Source organism: Mus caroli, unplaced genomic scaffold, assembly GCF_978045245.1.
Source record: "Mus caroli unplaced genomic scaffold, Mus_caroli_1 scaffold_1, whole genome shotgun sequence".
NCBI classification, from domain to species: Eukaryota; Metazoa; Chordata; class Mammalia; order Rodentia; family Muridae; genus Mus; species Mus caroli.
The window spans coordinates 63,954,055-63,978,200 of NW_028227256.1; the positions used below are offsets into that span (position 1 = coordinate 63,954,055).

The 24,146-nt window shown below is 43.8% G+C and overlaps 1 protein-coding gene across 3 annotated transcripts in view; it reads right to left on the bottom strand.

Moving 5' to 3' along the window:
- Lancl1 (LanC like glutathione S-transferase 1) overlaps nucleotides 1-12,678 on the bottom strand; it is a 40,027-nt gene extending 27,349 nt beyond the window's left edge. The window contains exons 1-3 of one of the 3 annotated variants that reach the window (XM_021167262.3): nucleotides 12,586-12,678; nucleotides 12,279-12,375; nucleotides 7,761-7,878 (exon numbers count right to left, since the gene is read on the bottom strand). In XM_021167262.3, coding sequence (XP_021022921.1) covers nucleotides 7,761-7,878; nucleotides 12,279-12,359 — 199 coding nt within the window. In that variant the 5' untranslated portion in view covers nucleotides 12,360-12,375; nucleotides 12,586-12,678. Of the gene's footprint in view, nucleotides 1-7,760; nucleotides 7,879-12,278; nucleotides 12,376-12,555 lie in introns of all 3 variants that reach the window. The other 2 variants (XM_021167254.2, XM_021167271.3) reach the window with 2 other exon arrangements.
- Nucleotides 12,679-24,146: the final 11,468 nt, after the last annotated feature.

A 24,146-nucleotide genomic window follows, 5' to 3' on the forward strand; every position in this document is an offset into this window, starting at 1 on the left:
GCGATTTCCACAGCTGCCATGCAACTGTGGAGCCAGGACTGAAGAACAAAGGAAGCATCGCATGTTCTTCCTTCCACTCAGTGCCCTCTGCTTTGTAGAGGTCAAATACAGAAGCCCTGTTAGCCTTTCACTGGACTGGCACAGCAGTTGATACATAAGTTAAAGTAGTAAGAATGTGGGTTCTTCACCGTGGGGTCTAGGACTACCTCTGCCCTTCCTAGCTGTGCAAACATAACCCTGGTGCAGTCCCTTAGGGCTGAACTCTTCTAAAACCAGGAGCAACAGGAGCTTGTTTCATATAGAATCGCTGAGTCACATGCCTCGCAGGGAACAGTTCCTGGCACAAGCTGACTTCAGTGTTCAACCATTAGACAGTGCACCTCTGTGGATGTTAACTTGCTTTAATCCATCTCTGATCACTCATCTAAAGGGGCAGAGTGCAGAGGGCACACACTCTCCCTCTTCTCACACATCAGCATCTCCCCTCCCCTCCTGATTGGTGAGAACAGAGAAGCCGCCTGGCCTTTCATTAGCCTCCTGGAGCTCTCTCCTCTCGCCTCTTCACTCCTTCCTGTTGGCTAGGTAGGCATGCTCACCCAGGACTATCAGGGGCTCCATGAGTCTACGGGGAAGTGCAGATCACGGGGTAAGAGAATCCAAGGACCAGCTTTACCAGTTATGGAGAAGATATGGTAAAAGCTGTCAGCTAATTCCTGAATTCCAACAGGACCAGACTGGAGCTGAGGTGAACTGCATCATATCCTAACAGATATGAGCTCAACTGAAGTTTCATTCTTTTTCCCTTGCACCCAGTTTTAAGTAATTCTTTTAGGATAAATAGGTAGTGGCAAAGAGCAATAATGGAGACAACTATTTCTATTACACATTGACTATGGACATGACATTCTGCTGAGTAGAAGTTATTTGGAAGGGGAATGCCAAGTCCAGCTGCAGCCTTTTGGTGGTGTCTGTAAAGGTCATTGCTTAGGTCAGTCTGATTTCCTTTCTACTATTTCGTCTGTGTGTGTGTGTGGCGCGTTCATACATGCATACCATGAAGTCAGAACTTCTTAAGTGAACCCATAACTAGTCTAGTTACCTGGGTTTGGAGATCGTGTGTATACACTCAGAATGCTGGATTACAGGCAGCTACCACACAAGCTCAGAATTTACATGGGTGCTAGGGCTCTGAACTCTGCTTCTCATGCTTGTATGGCAGGTACTACCATACAAGCTATCGCCTCAGTTTCCCTCCTACCATTTGCTCTTGTCTGCTTACAGACACTGCCTTCTGCTCTCTGTGCTTCATCTAAGCACACTCTGGGAATCTAAACCCCACACTTTAGTAACATAGCCTACAGTATAATGACATCACCATCATATGCTTTGATGTATAGCTCAGAAAGAGAGCAGACAGAGCTCCTGGCATTGTTCTCTCTCCCGTAGATGCTAAGAAGGGCTCTATGGAGCCCACTGTCCACATCCAAGCAGGCTTGGAGGGATGGGTGTTTCTCCTGAAGGTGAAGAGGACATCTGCTCAGGGCTCAAATTAGACACTGAAATGCTGGCGCCAGAACAGGAGCTTCTTATAAAGAGAGATTGAACTGCAAAGAGAAGACAACTGGCCAGAATGATTTCTTCCAAGTAAATCTAGTGTCAGCAATAACTGAGACCCACATACTAATGTGGCAGCTAACAGCTATACATTTGGCAGATCAGAGAATAGCATCTTGAAGCACTAATGACATGCATTTAGAGCCCAAGTTAATATTACTCTAGGGATCACACTGTAGCTCTTCTTATTTAAAACGTTATCTAATACTTGAGAAAAGGACGTGCATGCCAATCTTAGCCTCGTTAACTTCCTGAGTTGGCTACCAGAGCTTAGGTCATGTCTTTCAGAGCTGAATCCCCTGAGCCCTTTATACACATGGCTTTTTCTCTTTTAAAGTGTAAGTTGATCACCATTTCTCTGAGGAGTCAGCACAGTAGAGTGGAGAAACATGGAGGCTAGCAGTTTCCCTCACACTAAAGACACCAGAGAGAAGAGTGCTCCCTCAGGCTTATTCCTCTCTGCTGTTACCTGTCAGAAGCAGTGTTTCCTAGTAAACACAAAGACACTTCCTTGCCCATTAACCAATTATAGCAATAACTCCTTACTCATCGTTTGTGATTGCACCTCTGGACGCCATCCTAAGAACAAAAGGCAGCCCAGCCCAGTGACAGGTAGCACTAGTCCCTAGAGTGTTCTGCACATCACGGGGCCCATCACAGAGCCAGCAGCTGGCCACGGAATTGGTTGTAAGGCTCCACTACTATTGTTTTCTGCATCTAAGTAACCTGACTGCTTCTCTTGGTCCTAGAACTGTAAGCGTAAACTCCTGTTGATCTGCCTGGAAGGGATGGAGACTGTAGACAAACAACGCAATGCCACAGCAGGCACGCGCCCCAGGGTAATCGCTGTGCATTGCCCTACAGTGAAATACATCGTAAAGGTGGGTTCTGGTGAAGGAACGGAGGCTGCTTATATGAACTATCACTTACTAACAACTGCCAACTGACCTTAGATGATGACGGATGAAAACTCACTTGAGAAGAAGCTCACCAACCCTTTTCCACAGCAAGCCATTATGAGAAGAATCTTCCTGTTTTATTCTGAACCTACACTGAATGTAACTATAGGATCAGGAAATGAGAAAACAAATTCTTCCAAGGGAATCCCAGAGAGCTCTGTTTTCTGACTGCAATGCTGAGTACAACTTCCAGGCTTTACTTTATGTCCAATCCTAAACAAGCTCCTCCTAGGCCAGACAGCAGTCACCCCTCCCTCTGCTGTCTTGGTATTAAGGCTTAGTTCTCTATTTTTCACATTCTTTTTATAATTACAAAAAATGCTGAACTCTGATTGGCCATATGCAATTCTAAAACGTTTACAGTACAGGTATCCAGATCAGAGATCTTAAGAAAATCTTCACTTACAAAACATAGGTGACACAAATACAGTAGTTAGTAGGAATGCACACAGACTCACTCAAAACCTAAAGGACATGACTCAGGAGCCAGGCTTGCTGGACAGAGGCCTTCTGTCCCCACCTGCTGGTTGTGTCACCTAAGAACTCAAGCCTGGCTCTGCTTCTGTTTCTCAGCCGTGACACAGACACAGACACAAACACGAAACTGGGTAGACCCCATACTATGGCATTGTTCTGAGGCACGGAAGAGTTAATGAAAGGAAAGCACTGAGCGTGGTGTGTGCCTTCCCCACTGGTCACTGGTGTCCATGCACACACACTCACTTCTGTCTCAAGAACATCAGAGTGACTGTTAATGGACAGTGCTGTCACCTCTACTCTTTTCTGCTCAGGGACACGGAATTCTGCTTATCCGTCACAGGTGTAAAAGGATAAATGCTAGGGATACGAGGCCTAATGATAGCATCTCATAGGTGTCACATTTAGATTCTACTGAAAGCACACAGTTAACACTCTCATTCTGTAAAATATCCTCAAGTGCCACTGAAAAATAAACCAAGATAGGTCCTGTTGCAGAACAGTGTGCCTGTGTGTGTAGTGTGCATGTGTTCACATACATGGAGACCTATGTATGTGGAGGCCAGTGTCTGATGCTGGGTGTTTTCCTTGCTCAATTTATACCGTATTTGCTGAGACAGGGACTCTTGCTAAACCTGAAGCTCCTAGACGTGGCTAGTTTAGCCAGCCATTGTGCTAGGATTACAAGAGAGTGCTGGGTTCGGGATTACAGGAGGTCTGCTGTGCTCTCCCAGTTTCTATCTGGGTGTTAGGGAACTCCAATCTCATACCTGGGTAGTAAGCTCTCTACCCTGAGCCATCTTGCCAGCCGCTTATTTACTTTTAAGTCTTGTTTAGCCATGTACACATTAACTCTTATTAATAACATATTTTGTACACATGTGGTTATGTCAAAGTTTACTCTTATCTGAGTCAGACATAACTATTAGGGTGAAAAAAACATAATCAATCAGATGGTAAACTTCTAATTTCAACAGTTACCTTGCAAGCACGCATCACATAGAGGCACTCGGGGAAGGAAGTCAAAGTACCTTGACCCCATTAGTCTCAGGTTTAGCTGAAACTCTGAGATTGGAAAAAGCTACAGTATCCATGTGTTTGCATACAAGCACAGATAGCACTAAACACATGGTACTGCCTCGTCACCAAACCCTTGCATCTTCCCCATGAGCAGAGCAGGTGGACAGCACACGCCAGGCATCGTGGAGTTGGCAGCCTCATTCTGGAGCTGTAAACCTTCAGAATCATGGAGAGCACATAGTGTGACTGTGGGGTTTAGTGATGTCTGACAAAAGTATGGACAGCACAAGCAAAGGCATTCAAAGCCAACAGGGGTTTGAAGGACAAGAAAGAGACAATGGAGAACTAGGTCAACAGTTAGAGAAGGCAGGAGCATGTGCAGAACCAGCTACGGTCTCTCCTGGAGGGGAGGTGCACTGAGCACCAGCAGGCCAGGATTTTGTGTTTTGAAATAGTTTTCCATAACTGGTTTCATGGAAAACCCACTATGTATGAGATGAGACTTTGTTTTCAAAAAGAAAAAAATATGTTTTGAGTTCCTTTGGAAATGAACAAAGGAAAAAATATAGCTTACATGATTTAAAAATATTTTAAGAGCCTAGCAAAGGGTTTCAGTCTTATAAAAATTCTGACCCAAGTGGACAGACATTAGAGAAAATTTATAGATGGGGAAAAATGACCAACTGGCTGTACAACACTGAATTAAGATAGTTTTGCTTGTAGATAGGAGCTCTGAGATACTAATAGGCTTGATGTGAAAGTCCATGCTCTTTAGTAATGAAACTCCAGCTAATGGACTGCAGGACCCACCCTTCCTTTGTAACATCAGTGACCATGTGACTGTGTGACAGTCAACATACCCTGACTGAAACTTGACCACGGAGTGAGGCGTCCACAAGGTCTTTCTAAAGGAAGGGAACACATCTTTCTCTTGTTGAAATAATAGCTGGCTATTAGCAGCCATCTTGACTGAGGGCTAGAACTAGTGCTGAGGACTGAAAAAGCAGTAAGAGAACCTGGGCCTCTGCTGCCGGCCAAGGTGCCGATGTCAGCCTTCAGCTGTCCCTCCAGGCCTCTGCTGTGTGAGAAACATAGCTATGCTATTTAAACTGATGAAGTGATTCCATTCCAAATCCTAATTCTCCCTGAATCAGCACTGGCTATCAGCCACATTTCTACTGGGGAAGAAGTTACCAACTTAAAAGTTCTAATTAACTGTAATCACAGCCTTGGTTCACACAGACCGCACTGTAAGCTAGCGACAAGTTGTGACAGCTTTCACTATCCAATGACAACAAATGCTCACTAGATGTCAGTGTGGAAGGAGCTTTACAGGTCTTCTACAGTAAAATAGCATCTAAAGTAGCAGATAAACTAGCAAAAAGAGCAAGAAGAGGGTAGTCTTTGTAAAGGTAAGTTAACAAACTCCAAATTTCATACTGAGCAAAGCCAAAGGAAAGTACGTTGTTTTTTAGAAAAACATTATTTTTTGGAAGCTACCGGGGTGTACACAAATTGCATACAGAGGTCCCAGCCGTCAGGCAGCCACTGCTTTGACACATGGTAGCACGTATTCCACCGTGATCTTCCTGGATGCAGTGCTTCATAATGAAATGGCAGCTGTCATGAAGTTGTAAGGTTACTGAAGGCTCACAGATTTTGATTTCCTATGGCTGAATCAGCGTTCTAGCTTAGTGGACTCAGAGCTTTACGTTTTTTTTTTTGACTGAATACTGACCCAGGACAGCCTTTTAAGCATTAGATCGCTGAAAGAGACTGTTTATTTTATGCATAAACAATGGCACTTTTAATAGCATTTAAGAGAGGATATTAGGAACCTTGCCTCGAAAGCTATTAGCTAATTTTTCTACAGGATTTTAAGCTTCTTCAGAAACATAGCAGTGACTTTTGGGATAGCATTGGAAATGTAAATGAGGAAAATACCTAATAAAAATATTAAAAAAAAAAAAAAAGAAACATAGCAGCAACTGAAGACACCCTCAACTGCCCAGTGTGCCTGCCAGTCGGCCTTAGACAAGTGCCATGGAGTTGCTCTCCACACAGAGCCAGCATTGGAATCGAGCTGCTCAAGGGTAAGGTACCGGCAGCTGAAGGAGATGGTGCCAGAGATAGACTGAAGCCAGCAAGCTTACACCAGGTGCACTTCACCTCAGAATAAACATTCCTCTGAGAGTATGCCTTTTAGCTTCTCGGCTAACTAGCAATTCAGGCTGTTTGACAGACAGCTTTTCCTGACATTGTCAACTCAGTCATTTGAATCTAAAACCGTTTCTCCCCCAGCCTCAAGCACTGTTCACTATAACACCATGAGTCTATCTGAATGGGTGACTTAGGGATGTAAGTCCCTCTTTGGAATCTGCTCTGGAACTAGCTAGCCATGTGTCTCAGGTCAGCCTGTGCCTCTTTCTCTGGTCAGAGGTAACAAATAGAAACTTCAAATGTCTTAGGATGGGATCCAAGCCTAGGCCTTCTGTAAGGAAAACCTGTCAGGGAAAGACATGCATAAGTACGTGTTCTGCTTTCTCCAAATAGTGTTAATTTAAATAAAGTCGGCAAGGTTCGTTACTAATGAGTCTGTCCATTACACTACAGCTGAAATTACAGTAGGTAATAAAGGATGCTCTGATTACTTCCTTCTTGACACAAATGCTTCCTTTTCATTTCCTCTTCTGTTTCTTATGGTCAGCTTCTAAAATACGTAAGACTTAAAACTCAACTCTAAGAAGTACAGACCAAAGTTAGCTTGCCTAATCCTAGCACTTGGAAGGTGGAGGATCACTGTGAGTTTGTAGACAGCCTGATCTATTTAGTGAGTTCGAGGCCAACCAGGGCTACATAGTGAAGCCATGTGTCAGGAAAAAAAAAATGGTTTCCTGTTCCCCCTGCAATTATGCTAGAGATTTCACATGAAACCTCGTGAGGAAATGTGAGTTCTCACATGCAGAGGGCTGGAGCCTACTCTCAGACAGTCTCTCTCACATGGCAGCTTTCCTTCCCCGGCAGCCCACAGATTAGCTTCCACATTTGTTTGTGAAATGCTTATTCCTGAATTCTGCTTATGAGTTACTAAGCAACTCAGCTGTGGGCCCCAGGAACCTGCAAAGTCTGGACGCTCAAAATGGAGCCTTTAACTATCCACGTGTGAAGGAAACTCTGTGCCCCTAGACCACTTTCCTCAGTCTTCTGACTGTGCTCTCTTGTCTGCAGGAGGAGGCTAACTGCCTTCCTTCAGCCTCCCCAAGCCCCTCTTCCCTCCAGAGCAGTGGCTAGTTCTTCCCCTCCAGGCTATCAGCAGCAGAGCCTGGTAGACAGCATTTGAAAACCAACCAGCAAGGAGAGCAGAGGAGGTTCATTCACACACCTGGCACCAACTGTGATCCTTACACATCAACGCTTTGGGATGGGCGCTTTAGGTGACATTTACAGACTTGTTTTATTCCATGAAGATGAAGTGTCTTTGCCTCTGTTCCAGGAACTCTTCCAATCAACTACATCATGCTGAAAACAATCTTTCTCCTCACAGTAAACTCCCAGCGCCAGGCATGCATACCCACAGTGTGCTTGCCCGTGGGCTGCACACTCCCAGGACGCACCCACACCTCACAGCTCTGGAAAGGTCCTGCCCTGGCTCTCAGCAGTGTGTATGCTAGCTCAGTCAGTGCACCGTACCTGCCCAGCCAGTGTACCCAGTGCCATCCCGAGGGTCTGCAGACTTTAGGCCTCTCTCCATTTGCTGAAGGAGCTCTCGGATCTTATTGGTCAAGCGATGTGAGAACTCAGGAGTCAGCTGCAGAAATTAAGAAAAAATATTTTTTTTTTATTTTTTTATTTTTATTACATATTTTCCTCAATTACATTTCCAATACTATCCCAAAAGTCCCCCATAGCGCCCCCCACTTCCCTACCCACCCATTCCCATTCTTTTGGCCCTGGCATTCCCCTATATTGGGGCATATAATGTTTGCAAGTCCAATGGGCGAAAAAATATTTTTATGAAGAGTAAATAGTCAATCAATAGTACCTTTATGATGACATTTTTTATTCATGGAAATAAGATATTATCATGTAAAACTTAAAGTAGCTTTTCAGAAACCACATATGGAACTCACATTATTTAAGACAACACATTTATTTCAAAAAGTTACTGTGAGCCAGGTTATAGTGGTGCACGCCTCTGATCCCAACATTTGGGAGGCTGGTGCAGGAGGTTGCTACTTTGAGGCTAGCCTAGGCTACATAGTCAGACCTAGTCTCAATAGAAAAGAAAAGAAAGTTATTTTCTTCCTTTCTGGTATTTTAGACAAGGTTTCTCTGTGTATCCTTGGCTGTCCAGAAACTTGAACTGAATATCAGGCTGTCTTCAAACTCAAGAGATTGGCCTGCCTCTGCCTCCTAAGTGCTGGAAATAAAGGTGTGGGCCACCACTGCCCAGATTAACTCCACATCTTTATACGGCAGCTGCCTTCCTGAAGTGGAGAGTAACACCTGCCCCATGGTTTCTTAAAAGTCAAACCCACTCTCTGCCATAGGAGTACACTTAAGACTGAGCCCTGAGGTTAGTGACACCCATGTGATAGCTTATGAAACTGATGGGCAAGATGAGGGCCACAGGTCATAATCCTATTATTACTTTGAAAATCTCTTTTCATTTTTATTATTTTATGTATGGGTGTTTTGATGGCTTGTATGTCTGTGTACTATGTGTATGTTTGGTGCCTTGGGAGGCCAAAACGGGGTGTCTGATCCCCTCAAACTGGAGTTATAGACAGTTGTGAGCTACCATGTGGCTACTGGGAATACAACTTCAGTCCTGTGAAGCACAAGTGCTCTCAATTGTAGCCATGTCTTCTGCCTCCCCGCCATGTCATACTCTTTATAAAGGCAACTGTAAAGTAGTTTTCAAGCACTGTACACTCTAAATGACTGCATGTATTAAAGACTGGTATCAACGTACCAACTCTTCAGGAACATGCTATGACTCCAGACTGTAATTTCAAAAACACAACGAGATTTCCACCCAGGGCTGAGGACCACCACGTGTGCAGACAGGTGTTTCCTCATGAAAAGACTGCACTATCAAGCCTACACTGGCCATCGCTAGAGTCTGTCTGGGTGAGTGTCTGCTCATGCATGCATGGCTGGCACCTGGGTAGAGGTTAGAGGTCAACTGTCAGGAGTCCGTTCTCTCCTTCCACTTCCATCCCCAGCCCGCCTGCAAGTGCGTTCACCCGATGAGCCATCTCAACAGCTCTAGAATCTTATTTTTAAGAGGAACACTTTAGGTTAGGGAAATGGCTCTGATAGTAAAGTGCCTGCTTTACAAGCAGAAAACTTGAGTTTGACCTCTAAACCAGTATATTAAAAAGAGGGGTACATTGGCATGTGCTTATAGGGGAGCAAGCTGGCATGTTCTTATAGTGGGGCAAGCTGGTGCATGCTTACAGGGGGACATGCTGTTATGTGCTTATTATCTTAGAGCTGTGGAGGAGAAAACAGGCCAATCCCTGGGGCTCAGTGGACAGCCAGTCTTGGGCCTACTTGTCAAGTTCCATGCCAGAAAGTCTTGTCTGGAAAACAAAGACAGCACCCAGGGAGCAACGGAAACTATCCTTGACGCTGACACACATGTATGTCTCCCGCACACACATGCAAAGAGGCATGTAAGACTGGAAGAAGGCAGTGTCATAAGTCCTATTGCTCCAAGATTCACCTCTGAGGAGCATCCCTCTGAGGACTGTGGCCACTGCAGCACTAAGCACCATGCAGAATCCACAGCTTGACAGTCGCCTGGGATTTAACAGTCTCTGACAGAAGGTCAGGTCTTCAACGTGACTTGAGATGTATTTAGTAAGATATGATGGACTTCAATATTAATATAAAAAGGTCTGTAAGCCTCACAGAAGTCGGGGAGTAGTTCGACATGGCCACAGGCCATCTTCTGCACAGAGGCCACATGTAATGCACAGCCCTGGGTGGCCTGACATCAGGAAGCCACAGTGAGAGTGCCTCAGCCCTGGGACAGGAGTCACTTTCTGCTAGGCATACATGTTTACAAAGGCCTGAGAATACTGGCTGCTTGTGGCAGACCACATCACTGAAGTGTGAAGAATGTTGGAAGATGCCAGGAGACAGACACACGCTCCTTCTGTATTGCTGCCTTAATGTGGAGGCAGTGCAGCCAGGTCTCCAGGACTTGACCTTTCAGGTTCAACAAGAGGATTTAAAAACAGATGCCACTTTCTCAGAACAATTTCCAAATTCTGCTCTACCATACGCCACCTTGTTATCTGGGATCAGAGTTTGCATTGGTGTCCTTTTTCTGTCCCTTAGAAATGAATTAAAGTTACACCCGGTATGGTGGCAAAGACAGAGCCTGCTGAGTTTGAGGGTACCCCGGACTTCAGAGTGAGTTCCTAGCCAGCTGGAGCTACAAGGTGAGGCACTGCCTTGAGAAAAAAAAAAAAAAAGAAATGAATGGACGATTGATTTTGATAGCTGGACCTGGCGGCTCACACCTATAGGATCAGTACTCAGGAGGCTGAGGCAGGAAGATTACTTGGAGCTAAAGGCCATTCAGTGTGGGCTTTAGTTAGCGTTTCAAAAATCCAAAGAAAGCAGGCCAAGACGTGTCAACACACAAAAGCATTAGCTGTGAAACATGACTACCCAGCCATGATCTCAGAGCATGTAGAAAGCTGCATGTAGCAACACACATGTTAATGCCAGTGCTCCTACAGCTAAATGTCAGGCAGAGAGGAGAGTCACCCAGGCTGTGGGCCAGCTAGCCTGGAGTACACCGAACAGTAGCAGAAATAGACTGAGCCTCGACAAGGCAAGGCAAGAAAGGACTCTACACGGCCATAACGTGTACAGGCTTGCACATCACCCACATGAAATGTATAAATTTTTGAGGCAACAAAAGGTAATAACTAATAATAATAATAAGAAGAAGAATTAACTGTGTAAACTGAGCATCCTAAAGCCTAAGACTGAAGTTCCATCATTAGGACACTTCTGCCAAGTCAGCACAAAGTGGCAGGCACACCTTCCTCTCTCCCTCTGATCACAGGACTGACTCAAACCTTCAGATCTGCTGAGGTAGGCAGAACACAGGCGCAGAGGATGACAAGAAGGACCCTGGGGCTCCAATTGCACAAAGCTTTGTCCCAGGAGGCCATACACTTTGATAACCTTCCACACTGCACCTCCCTGCTACTGCATAACCAATTAAGGTGTTTTCAGGGGTGAGCTGACACCACATAAGCCAGACATATTTGTGAACACTTTTCTTTTTCTCTTTTTTCTTTTCTTTCTTTCTTTCTTTCTTTTTTTTTTTTTTTTTTTTTTTTTTTTTTTTTTTTTTTTTTTTTTTGCAGTCATAGCATTTCAAAGAAACAAGTTGATAAAATGTATGGCCACTGGCATACACTTTTACACCTAGTGCTGGGGAGGCTGAGGCTGGAGGATAGTGATTTCAAGGCCAGCCTTGGCTATTCTGAGTTCAGCCTGGGCTACACAGTGAGTGCACACTTTTTCGTTTCTCTCTCAGTGCTCAAAAACCAGGTTTCTCTTCCAATAATAATAATAATCCTACTCCCAAGAAGGCATGAGAAAACAGGTCCCTGGTGCCACACCTCTAGGCTCTCTCTCCTCTCTAAGTGCCTGGTAGTGGGCAAACCAGTGTAAGTACGAATGGTTTTTCTAATTGTTGGCTCACCGCTCTCAGCTTTATAGGCTTTGAAAAATGGTAAAATCACAAATGATTTCGGGCCTGTTGGATACATTTCTTTCAGCACCATGCCTTTAACGTGGTCCTCTCCATGCTCTAGTTTGCTCTCATGACTCTGTCCAAACTTGTGCACACTCACTAATGAAAAACATGGCACCTATGAAAACAACTTGGCTCCTCATCTCCCTTAATGCCACTTAGGGAGTGAACTTGGAAGACAATTTTTATAACTGACATCACTGTTAGTGATGTTGACAATGGGTTTTTATTCTCTATCCAATATGTTAGGACGCAGTGTATCCCGACTTAGATACTTATGTAAGTCTGATCTAATCACACATCTTTGGCGGGGGACAGATGGGCGTCCCCATCATCTAGGCAGAAGTGATGTCCTTCGGAGCCCCCAGGGCTGGGGAGAGAGGGCAGGTGGCGATGTAGGTAGGCAAGCCTCAACTCACCCTCCCAGTAGAATCAAAGTAGTTTTCGGCCAGCGACTTGTTATAATCGGCATAAGGATTCGGAAAGGCCCTCTGAGCCATGACGCCGCAAGCGAACCTGCAGAACAGGGGAAAGAGAGATCTCAAGGGGGGCTGGGACCCGGAGCTGGGACGCGACTGCAGGCCCTTTGACAGCCCCTTCCCTCCGAGCGGTCCTCGGCTGGCAGCCGCTCGGCAAGCGCGCGGGACAGCGGCCGCTGCTCGGAGGCCCGCGGGAGGAAGGAAGCCCGTTGTTCACCCACGTCCCACGCCCACGAGTGGGGAGTACACGGAGATGATGGAGCCCGCACGCCTCTCCAGCGGCTCGGCAAACCGCGCAGCGGGGACAATAACAGATGCGGCGCGTTTACCGCCCACTTCCTGTAGGTCTGGCCAATCAACTGGCACGCGCAGGCGGAGGCCCGCCTCCCACCTTCAAGTTCTTAAAGACACAACGCACTTTCTGATGCTTTCCCGGTAGGCAGCGTTGGTGGGGCTCCAGGTTTCCGAGACTCATTTATAAACACCTTGTTAAAGAAAGTTCAGTTCTAGATTCCAGGAGTTCGAAGTCCCCTTTCCCTGCAGAGGAAAAGGACTTTTTTCAAGTCTACACACCGAAGTCTTAACTACAAACTGAAATTACTGAAATTCATTTTGTCTTAACTGACAAAATGAAATTGGTGTGTAGGGAGTGGGGGTAGGGGGTGTCTTTGCTTTTTCATCTTCTAATTACGTTTCTAAAAGGAGGGAAAAAGAGACACAGAAATGGCAGTGACGGAAACAACAACAAACCCAACCACCACCACCACCAAACCCACGTGGCCAGCCAGGTGGTGGTGGTTCAAGACTTTAATTTCAGCATTTGGAAGACCAGGCAGAGGGAGGCAGATCTCTGAGTTCAATGTCAGCTTAGTCTACAGAGTAAGTTCCAGGACAGCCAGGGTTTCATTGAGAAACCCTGTCTCAAAGAACAATCAAACAAACCCCACCAGACTGTGTGAGCCCCCAACACACTACCATTACAAAAAACAGGATATGCTAACTACTTTGGGGACATCTTTTACTTCAAGGTGCTCAGGAGGGTGTGAGCAAGGCACCAAGTGATAAAATCATCAGGGAAACTGCAAAAACTCAAATTAAAAAAAAAACCTTAGGAAATTTAGTCCGTTCAGTAGCCTAAATTAGACTCTGATACTACATATTGAACCCTTAAAAAAAAAAAAAATAAGGACAAAGATTGGAGAGCCATTTCAGTGCTTAACGGTCTTCTTGTTTGAAATTTTATGTTGGAAATTAAATCCTACCCGGGATGCATTGGGACCTCTCTGTTCAAAGAATGTGGGGGGGTCTAGTTCACATCTGTCAAGGGCAGGAGAGATGCCTAGGGGCTGAGAGGTCCAGAGTTTGATTCCCAGGACCCATGAGCTGCTTACAATCAGCATAATTCCAGCTGATTCAATGCTGTCTTCTGGCGTCCATAAACACCCCGACCCCAAACACACACACACACACACACACACACACACACACACACACACACACACACACACAGGAGGGAAAGAGGGAAGGAGGAAGAGGGGAGGGGAGAAGAGAAGGAGAGAGACAGAATGAATAAAATAAAAATCATAAAATGTCAGTTTGTTTCACCTTTCTCTTGATTAAGGGGCACACACTTCAGACACCCCACTCCTGGCCTCCTGCTCCTCCTGAACCCCCTCTTCCTCATGTTGATCCCAGTTCTTGCCTGAGAAGTTGCTTTAAACTAACATAAAAGTTCCAGGTTTTTTGTTTTGTTTTGTTTTTGTTTTTTTTTATAATAACATTTGTTTTCCCAGAAAATTCATTAGTTCCGTTCTCACAGCATATTCATGCAGAGTTAGTAGAGGTCTTTAGTGACTATTAAGTTGAAAACATGGAGGTGTGGAGGAGCATCTCAGAAGAGAGGAAAGAAAAGGAGTGAGCAGCATTTTATAATAATTGTACTATTGTAATCATATTATGTTATTATTGCAAGCCCAGTGTCATGATGTCCCCTCACAGGCTTTCCATGAGCAATTGAAGTTCCTGTGATACCTAAATACACTAACATGTACAGAAGGAACGACTCGGGAGAGCATAGTGGGACACTCACCTTAACCAGATGATGCTTGACCAAGATGACTGTGGACAGGAAGATGGAGGATGGGGCAGGAGGGCGGGGGGAGCACAGGATGGAGGAAGTCTGGAAGTTTGAAAGCAGCATGCTGGTGGCTAAAAGACCTGAGAAGGATGTACCATGTGGACAGTATAATGAGATGCTGCGCTCCCATTCGGAACAGAGGCGCCTGTGGTGTCCTCTATCTGTCTTGTTCCAGACACAGTGTCTCAGTGAGCCTGGACATTGATGTTTTTCTCCGTGGCTGGAGTAAGCTAAGTCCCAGTGATTCTCCTGTCTCTGTCCTCCCCAAACCTGGGTTTATGGTTTCTATTACATCTGGCTTTTATGTGCGGGCTGGAGATCTGAACTCACACCCTCATACTTCTGCAGTAAGCTCTTACACACACAGATATCTCTCCAGGCCAAGGCACATGATCTGTCTATCTATCTATCTATCTATCTATCTATCTATCTATCTATCTATATCTTTCCAGCATCTATCTATCTATCTATCTATCTATCTATCTACCTATTTTATTTTTTTTATTTACTTAATATAGTATCTTTATTATTGATTTTATGTGTGAATAGAATGTATTTTTATATTCACCCCAACTCATTCTCCTAATCCCTCTCAGATCCCCCTCCCCATTTCATGATATTTTTCTTTTTTTTTTTTAATTAGGTATTTTCCTCAATTACATTTCCAATGCTATCCAAAAAGTCCCCAATACACTCCTCCCCCCAGTCCCCCACCCACCCACCCCCACCCCTTGGCCCTGGCATTCCCCTGTACTGGGGCATATAAAGTTGGCAAGTCCAATGGGCCTCTCTTTCCACTGATGGCCGACTAGGCCATCTTTTGATACAAATGCAGCTAGAGTCAAGAGCTCTGGGGTACTGGTTAGTTCATAATAATGATCCACCTATGGGGTTGCAGTTCCCTTTAGCTCCTTGGGTACTTTCTCTAGCTCCTCCATTGGGGGCCCTGTGATCCATCCAATAGCTGACTGTGAGCATCCACTTCTGTGTTTGCTAGGCCCCGGCATTGTCTCACAAGAGACAGCTATATCTGGGTCCTTTCAGCAAAATCTTGCTAGTGTATGCAATGGTGTCAGCGTTTGGAAGCTGATTATGGGATGGATCCCTGGATATGGCAGTCTTTAGATGATCCATCCTTTCTTCACAGCTCCAAACTTTATCTCTGTAACTCTTTCCATGGGTGTTTTGTTCCCAATTCCAAGAAGGGGCACAGTGTCCACACTTTGGTCTTCGTTCTTCTTGAGTTTCATGCGTTTAACAAATTGTATCTTATATCTTGGGTATCCTAAGTTTTTGGGCTAATATCCACTTATCAGTGAGTACATATTGTGTGAGTTCCTTTGTGAATATGTTACCTCACTCAGGATGATGCCCTCCAGATCCATCCATTTGCCTAGGAATTTCATAAATCCATTCCTTTTAATAGCTGAGTAGTACTCCATTGTGTAAATGTACCACATTTTCTGTATCCATTCCTCTGTTGAGGGGCATATCTACCTATTTTATGTATAGCCATTATATATATACCAGAAGCCAACTGCTAGATCATAGGACATTCTCAAAATTAATTCCCTCACTATTAATTCCCCAATACTGTTACATTGCTTTCTAGAAGCACTGCACTAGTTTATCTTGTTTCTGTTGGGACCTATCAGTTTTTGTTCTCACCTCCCGCCCAGCATTTACATTATTGTCTAGTATTCTAAATTTACCATGTTAATGAATGGCATAAAATTTCCATAGATGTTGAAACACTTTTATTTTTATTTTTAATTTTTGTTGAGAATAGTGTTGGGCTTTTGTTCAGACACATGCCAAACAACAGAGCTTTATCTCTGGATGTTCATTTTTGTGTTAGTTATTGCATGATTTTCTTGTCAGTTGACAGGTTTTCTTGGTCTCCTGGCAGGTATATTCCAGTTATGAAGCTCTGGATTCAGATATTTGAGACCACATTTCCTGCCTGCTAATTTCCATCTAAATAAAACACACACAATTTTGTTATTGAGATTCAAACACTTGGCTTCAAGCTACGTGTGTCTATCCACTGACAGGCTGCAAGGAGGATGCCCCAAACTTGCTACTACAGCCCACCCTTGCCAAGTAGAAGAGACAACAACACAAAGTTAGATTTCTGACAGTTCTGGAGGTTCCAAAGTCTGAGATGCTGGTAGCATTTACTTTTTGTTTTTCTGTGCTGCTCTGTTTCTGGGTTTGCAGAAGGCAATCTCCAAATGCCACAGCATGTGGGAGGGTGACAGCGAGGTCACAGCCGCCAAGAGGCCTAAAGCACATTGTGGAAACAGAGAGAAAAGCACTTCTCTTAGTCTAGGTTAGCTTTGTTCCTAGTCACCTTTCAGGATTGTAGATCTCGTCCATTCCTCAGGGTGTTAACTGTGGTCACAATGACCATGGCTCTCTATCGGAGGTACATCTGTGCCCGGGCTTGAGGGGGCTATGGGGCCAGACAAACTCAGACATGCACAGGCTGGTACTGGAATCCATCACTTCCCTCACATGTCCCACTGGTGAGAATTAAGCCACATGACTGTGACCATTAAGCCACAGGGAGGATGAAATGAGGTCATCTTCTGGCCCACTCTGTGTGTCTTTGATGTCTGAAGGAGTGAACTGGTTTGGTGGGTAGTGGTCTCCTATACCCCGTGGAAGAGCTAATAACTGATAGTACCTGTGTGCTAGCATAAGGGGAACACAGTTGAGTTGTTGTGGTTCTCACTTTGTCTCTGACCCCCTTGAATGCACCATTGTTGCTAATGGTGCATCCCCTTGAACTGTGTTAATCCTGCCATTGTACTAGGGAGGAGAGAGACCATGAGATTCCATATTATTTTCAGAAACATCTTCTCTCACGCACATGCAGTCTATGACTTTGATTTATTTACTTTTTTCCCCTTCTACTCAGAGTAGCCTATTTTCTTTGCAGCACAAAAGTTATAAAGTAGCAGCTGTCTAAGTCTGATTTTACTGTCACTGTCCTGTTGGTTTAACATCCAGTTGGGGCTATGTACAACTGAAGCAATTTCCTGTTTCTCCCATGGTATTGACCCCACTGATTGGGAGTGCCTTTGGCAGCAGAGGAAACAGATGTGCAAACAGACATTCACCGAACACAGTGCGGTTCACTTTTAATTTCCCAGAGACAGTGTTTGCTGTGGTACAGACGACACCACCTCCTTGCCTTGTCAGGACTGTTATTAGTGTGCTGACAGGTTTCTTGGTACCTGTAACTGCTGGGCAAATGCTTCTGTTATAGCTGGCGTTCTCTGGGAGATGAGAAAGATTTTGAGCACAGAAAGTTGGTCAAAGATGTTCCAACATTTAGACAGGTTTCTCGATTTCCTTCTAACCCTTGAGAATAGATCTTGATCAGCACAACAGCCCATGTCTTTAGGAGCAAGAAGAGAGGTTTTTTCTTTTGTTGTTGAGAATGTGGGCCTACGCTCTATTGTTAAGATTACATAGACCCTTGTGGTCTATGTGCATGGTATATATAAGCAAGTCAGCAATAAAAAATACCTCATGTCCTTGCACCTATACCTGGGATCCTTTTCACAGTCAGAAAGCATTTCATTTAAAAATATTTTTTAATTTTTTTATTGTATTTAGCTGTGGGGTATATGGGCTTTGTCTGGAGGTTACAGGACAATTTCTATTTCTACTGTGTGGGTCCTAGGGATTGAATTTGGATGTCAGGCTTGGCAGTGCCTTTATTCACTGAGCCACATCTTGGGCCGCCAGAAACTCCTAATGAGATGAATTGCATTTGCTTCTATCCTCACCCAGCATCAAAGCATACACTAGTACATGAAGTGAGATGATACATACTCACCCTTGGTTTGTCCCAGTTTGGGATTCCCACCAGCCTGTTCCACTGCCTGACAAGGAGGTGCCAGTATTTACAATGCTCATGTCATATACAGATTTGTCTCACAATAGGCAGTTTAAGTTATTGAAAGGAAAATATTAAAAATACCCAGATTTCCCAATAACTGTGTTATTTATGCTTCATTTTTTTTCTTTTTGCTGGGAGAAGGGAGAGGTCAAAGTCAAGGTGAGTAACTGGAACACAAAGGTTTACAAGCGAGAAGGCAAAGACAGTCTCTCAGTACGGCCACACACATCTGGAATTAGAGCTCCTAGACCAGGGAGGAGGTCTAAGAATCTACTAGTTACCTTGTCACATTGGTTTTGAACACTTAGTGTCTCTGACTGTGAGGGCCATCAGGTCTGGGCTTCAGAAAGTCCTTCCTCCCTTATCAACACATTGCCTGGGCTGAGCCACAAAGCCTGGCATGAAGGCTGTGCTCTGGGCAGGCCAAGGAAAGGAGAGGACTGGAACTCCAAAGAATCATGCAAGACTTGCTCTTCTTGAAGACTGACTCCTTTATAGTGTCACCACCGGAGCACATGTTAATACAAACTCCCCCACTTCCAGCCAGGCACTCTGTCTTAGGGAAATTGGGCTGGCTCTGCATAATGAAAAGCTTCATATGAATCTCTTGTAGGCAAAAATTGTAGAATTGGATAGATGGCCATGTGATTCTTTTGCTGTCTAGAGTTTGGTATGGTTGGTTCTAGAAAAGAAAAGACAATGAAAGAATATAGTGCGAATATTTTAAAAAACCATGTCTGGGATTCTGGGAATTATTGATTTCTAGCTTACATCTGGTATATCACAGTCCCTCAGATAATTCTCTGGACCAATGGTTCTCAACCTGGGATGGAATGGCCATTTCACAGGGGTCACCTAAGATCATTGCATGACACAGATATTTATGTTATGATTCATAACAGTAGCAAAAATACAGTTACAACATAGCAATAAAAATTATGGTTGGGTGTTATTACAACACGAGGAACTGTATTAAAGGGTCTTAGCATTAGGATGGTTGAGAACCACTGCTCTCGACTAAAGCTAAGAAAAAGACCTGAAGAGAAGGAGCCAGAGGGGGGTGGAGAGAGAGAGAGAGAGAGAGAGAGAGAGAGAGAGAGAGAGAGAGAGAGAGAGAGAGAGAGAGAGAGAGGCAGAGATAGCGAGACAGACACACACACAGAGATAGAGACAGAGACCGAGGAGGGAGGGAGAAACAGAGGGGGAAGGTCCTGTATACTTACTTTGACCTAAGCCAGCCTGTGCTTCTAGGCAGTATTTTGGATATTTTACCTAGATACTATCCAAAAGGGGTATTCCTCTTTTTCTTTTTTTCTTTTTCTTTTCCTTTTTCTTGTCTTGTCTTTTCTTTTTTTGGCAATCAAGTAAATTTTAACCCCTCCTGCATTTCCCCAGGATCTCTCTCGTCAATGTAGCATGTCTCTCAACCATATGTTCAAACATGTCTCTAGCAGGGTGGAGAAGAACTAGTCAGGACAAGTCTTCCAGGAGTCCTGTGGCTTTCTCTAGACACCAGGCAGAACAAGTCTACTCCACACATTTCCACTGTGGAACTGGAGGCCCATAATCCATCTCTCTGCTGCCAAACCAGAGATTGCTGGGGAGGGAAGCAGGAGGCTTGCTGTCACTCTTTATACAAACATTCATAAACCTTCCAGAGCATTCATTGTGGTTGGCAGGCACATGAAAAGGTCAAGAAGGGGATATAGTCCATGGCCCCTTCTTAATAACAACAGCTTGTGTTCACAGGACCTTGTCTATATGTCAAGCACTCTGTGTAAACCACTTGTGGCCATCATTAAAACAGCCCCATGGGTAGCTATTTCAGATTCATTAAATCAACTACTCACTGATGTGGTCGTGGTCAGTCCAGCCCACTCTGTCCCTGGTGAATTCACCTATGCATATGGCTTCTATTTTTTTTCCACCTGTTGGAAGATTTCCAACCTATCTTCTCTGCATTTCAGACTTATTTTTCATCTTCTTTTTGTAAAGAATTATGGTTGACATCTTAGACCTGTTGCTTCAGAAATAGGATGGGGTTTAAATCCACCCCCTTAACCATCATCTCTTCAAATTACTTAACCTTTATGGTGGGAACATGTAGCAGAGCTAATTGTTTATGCTATGAGTCGAGTCATAGGCACAAAGATTAAGAGCCTAGAATACGCTGATATTCTTCTAGGGCACATTTCTAATGACCTAAAGGCCTCCCCCAGGCACTGCTCTGGGCATCAAGGCTTTAACACATGGACTTTTAGGGAACAATTATCCAGATGAAAGTATCCTAATACATAACCACTAAAAGTTCATGTCTGGAGTCCTTAGACATTGTAAGCCTGCCTTTAATGTAGATTGACATAATGTCTCATTGTCTATTTCTACCCATTTGGGGCATCCTATTTGCTCTGTAATAAGGTGCCTATCTTCTCCACTATATTCTCTGTGTAGTCTGGATTTTTTTCTGAAGAGACCTTAAAGACTAGAGGGCTGAAGGGGGTCCAGAGTGAGGTTCCAGTCATAAAACCACACCAGAGCTGCAGTTCTTGCTTACTTTAACTCCTTCCCCTTTATGTGAATTATACACCGTATACAGTAAAAGACACAGAAATGGCTCAAAATGGCTTCCAATTTTCTAATCTTCACCTTTTCCTAAGAGGCCACTATGTAAATTTCTCAGAACCACACTCTACATATTTCCTTTTTTAGGACTTTAGCTATGGTACTCCTTGCTATCTGCTCCTTGCTAGCCTACAGGCACGTGTGCCCTCAGGCATTGTGATGTTCAGTAGTGTTCTAGTTTCCCTTGCTGTCACCATGATAAACACTTGTTATGTCCAAAGGGTACCTCATTCTTCTTTCCTCACTCAAAAGGGAAGGCCCAATAATCTGGTCCAAAATTGAGTGCTTAGTCTTAGCTCAAGTTTGACTATAGAAGGATTTCTGGTGGTTAGGTAAAAGCCAGCATGCCTCAGGAACTTGTGAAAAGTGTTCTTATCCATCAAAAGGAGTCATTTTCTTTGTTTCTGGAAGAAGGGACATGTCACTCTGTATTGAAATATATATGTGCCATCATAACATCATATCAAACCCATGCTGGCCTCCAGGATCCTTCACCTCCTATTCACACATACTTGATATTTACACATCTCAAAGCCCAGCTAGCATCCTGTCACTTCTCACTTCCTTCTTCACTGTGCTCGCTCCCAGGTCCTTGCAGTTGACAGGCTCGCTTACAGTGGACATCAATCAAGAGATCCTCTTATAGACATGGCCATAGTCCAATCTGATCTGGACCCTCTCTCAGTTGAGACTCCCACAGATAACTTATTAGCTGAAACTAACTCGGGCAAATAGGAAGAACTGCTTTGCTGTCTCATATCTAGATAGTACACATGATTGATGGGCCCTGATATGTAGAAGACTCAATCCTCTGAGTCATCTGAATTTCATGACAGCTCAGTAATTTATTAATAGGAGTGGCCAGGGCTGTTTTAGGATAAAGTACACACTAGGGTTCTCTGAACAGGTATTTTGCTAGAGATTTTAGTAAGATATAAAGGTATTTATGTGTTTATTAAGGAATGAAGGCAGGTGATGATGAATGAAAATCACAGCCCTGTCTCTCCAAGTTGTCTGTTGACATCGGTTGATTGTTAATTTCTCTTTGGTACTCTTTTGGGGTTGTTTGTTATACCATGACACCTCCTCTTCTTTTAGTTTATAACTAAATCTGATTTTTCTCTTTTACAAATTGTTTCCCCCAATAGTTTGGCTTTACTCATTCAAGCGTTTGGATAGTAAATTTACCTTTACACATGTTTGTGCTCCCAGCCATACATGTCAATTTGTAGAAAGTGAAATAGAGAACAATTTAGCCTCGGTGAAATGTCAGAAAAATACCCAGAAGGCACCAATGCAATACTTGAGTTTCAAATTTTGAGAATGGAATTAGGCCACTAAATCAGCTTTCCTGCCTGTGTCGTGGACCATGGGGACATGTCCCAGTTCTTCAGAAAAAGGGCATCTTCATCTCACTCAGTCCTACGCACAGGTCTGTGTTAGGGACCTATGGGAAACCTTTAGATATGAAACTAATTGAATCTGCATCGAAATGACCTTTTTCCTCTCTTTATTAAATATCTGGTTTGCCCCACAACCTTTTTCTTTGGCTTGCTTGCAGTATTCTTTTTTAGCTACACAGACTGGCTATCTTCCAAGGTTAAAAGGGAAGAGAGTGGCAATGACTCATACATTTCAGATTATGGGAAGGATTTTACTTTTGCATTGGGGGTAAGAACATGTCTCTGCTGTGGAGGAGAGAAAATCCACTTGTCAGTACAAATTATTATTCCATCTCTAGCACTGTAGCCAAAGCTAAAACATCTCACATTCCAAAAGTGAGCAAGGATAACTTACACAGGATCCCAGCTTTCATCAGACTCACACTGGAAAAGTTCTGCCTCCCAATGTAAGCTTAGCCTGTTTGTGGCCTCACTTCTTTTCCAGGGCTTAGCAGATTGCAGTTTGTCAGTGGTCTCCTTATTAACATGCTGCCTGTCTCTTCTGTCTGCTTTCGCTGTGACTGCTGCGATAGTGATTGTTTTGTGTGTACAGGAACCAATGCCTTTGGAGACTAGGGACACCCTGAGCAGAAATAAATGAATGTATTTATCTTCAACTGTACAAATTCTACCCATCTTTTGGACAATGATGGGAGGGTCTTTTGGGAAAGCAGTATTTTTCTCTGGGAATGGTGGCTTTAAAAAAATAAAAAACCTCACAAACCTTATGTTTATAACTAATGTCTACCTTCCTTTCCTTGTGACCCTTATCTGTGTAATTTTTCACGTCTACTTGAATCTCAAATCTAGAGACATTAGTAAGACAGTGGACACTTCTATAGGCTATAAGAAAAGATGTGGAGAAGTTTTACCAATTGGGATTACCGAAATCTTCCTATCAAGTTTGGAAGTCGTAGTGGACTACAGATTCACACCTTTTCACAGGTCTTTCTATCCTTTATTTTAACATACACCTTGGAAATTAGAGATGTGAAAGATGGCAAGGAAGATCAGCAACTTCTGTGGACTTTGCTTTGTATTTCTGCCTACTGAACATTTTGGAGAATACAGCAAATGTTTTGCCAGGTGAAGTTTGACTTGATTCATGGTGGGCCCTTCCAGATATAGCTCAAGAATGAATACTTTCCTCATTGGATATCAACTCTCCTTCAGTTAAATGATTCAGAGACAGGACAGATTTGGCCTAGCAGGGCATGATTTTCTTTCACAATACATGCATCTGATGGTTCTCTGAGATCTTCAGTTTGGTAGTTGCAGGAGTAAGTTTACAATGTGAGGTAGAGAACATTAAAAGACCCATGTATTTAAACTCAACACTATACTATAGAGAGACGGGCATTACCAAGCAGTTACCTGACTGCAATAGTAAAACTTTTATGATGCTCTCTCAGGAATGGACGAGAAAGAGGAATGTGGAGAGGAGAAAAAGAAGACAGGAGGGAGAACAAAATAGATAAGGAAAAAAGAGAGAAGACATTACACTTTGTGTGTGGCTTCATAGCTGTTATTCAGGATGAGCAGGATTACCTGTGGTTACTAAGTGACACCACTCAGGAAATCTACAGCCAGAGCTTTATGGCCATTAAGAATATTCTCTAAGTCTATGGAGGCATATAGATGCTTATAAATCTGGTACATATACATATATATGTATATGTATATATTCCTATAAT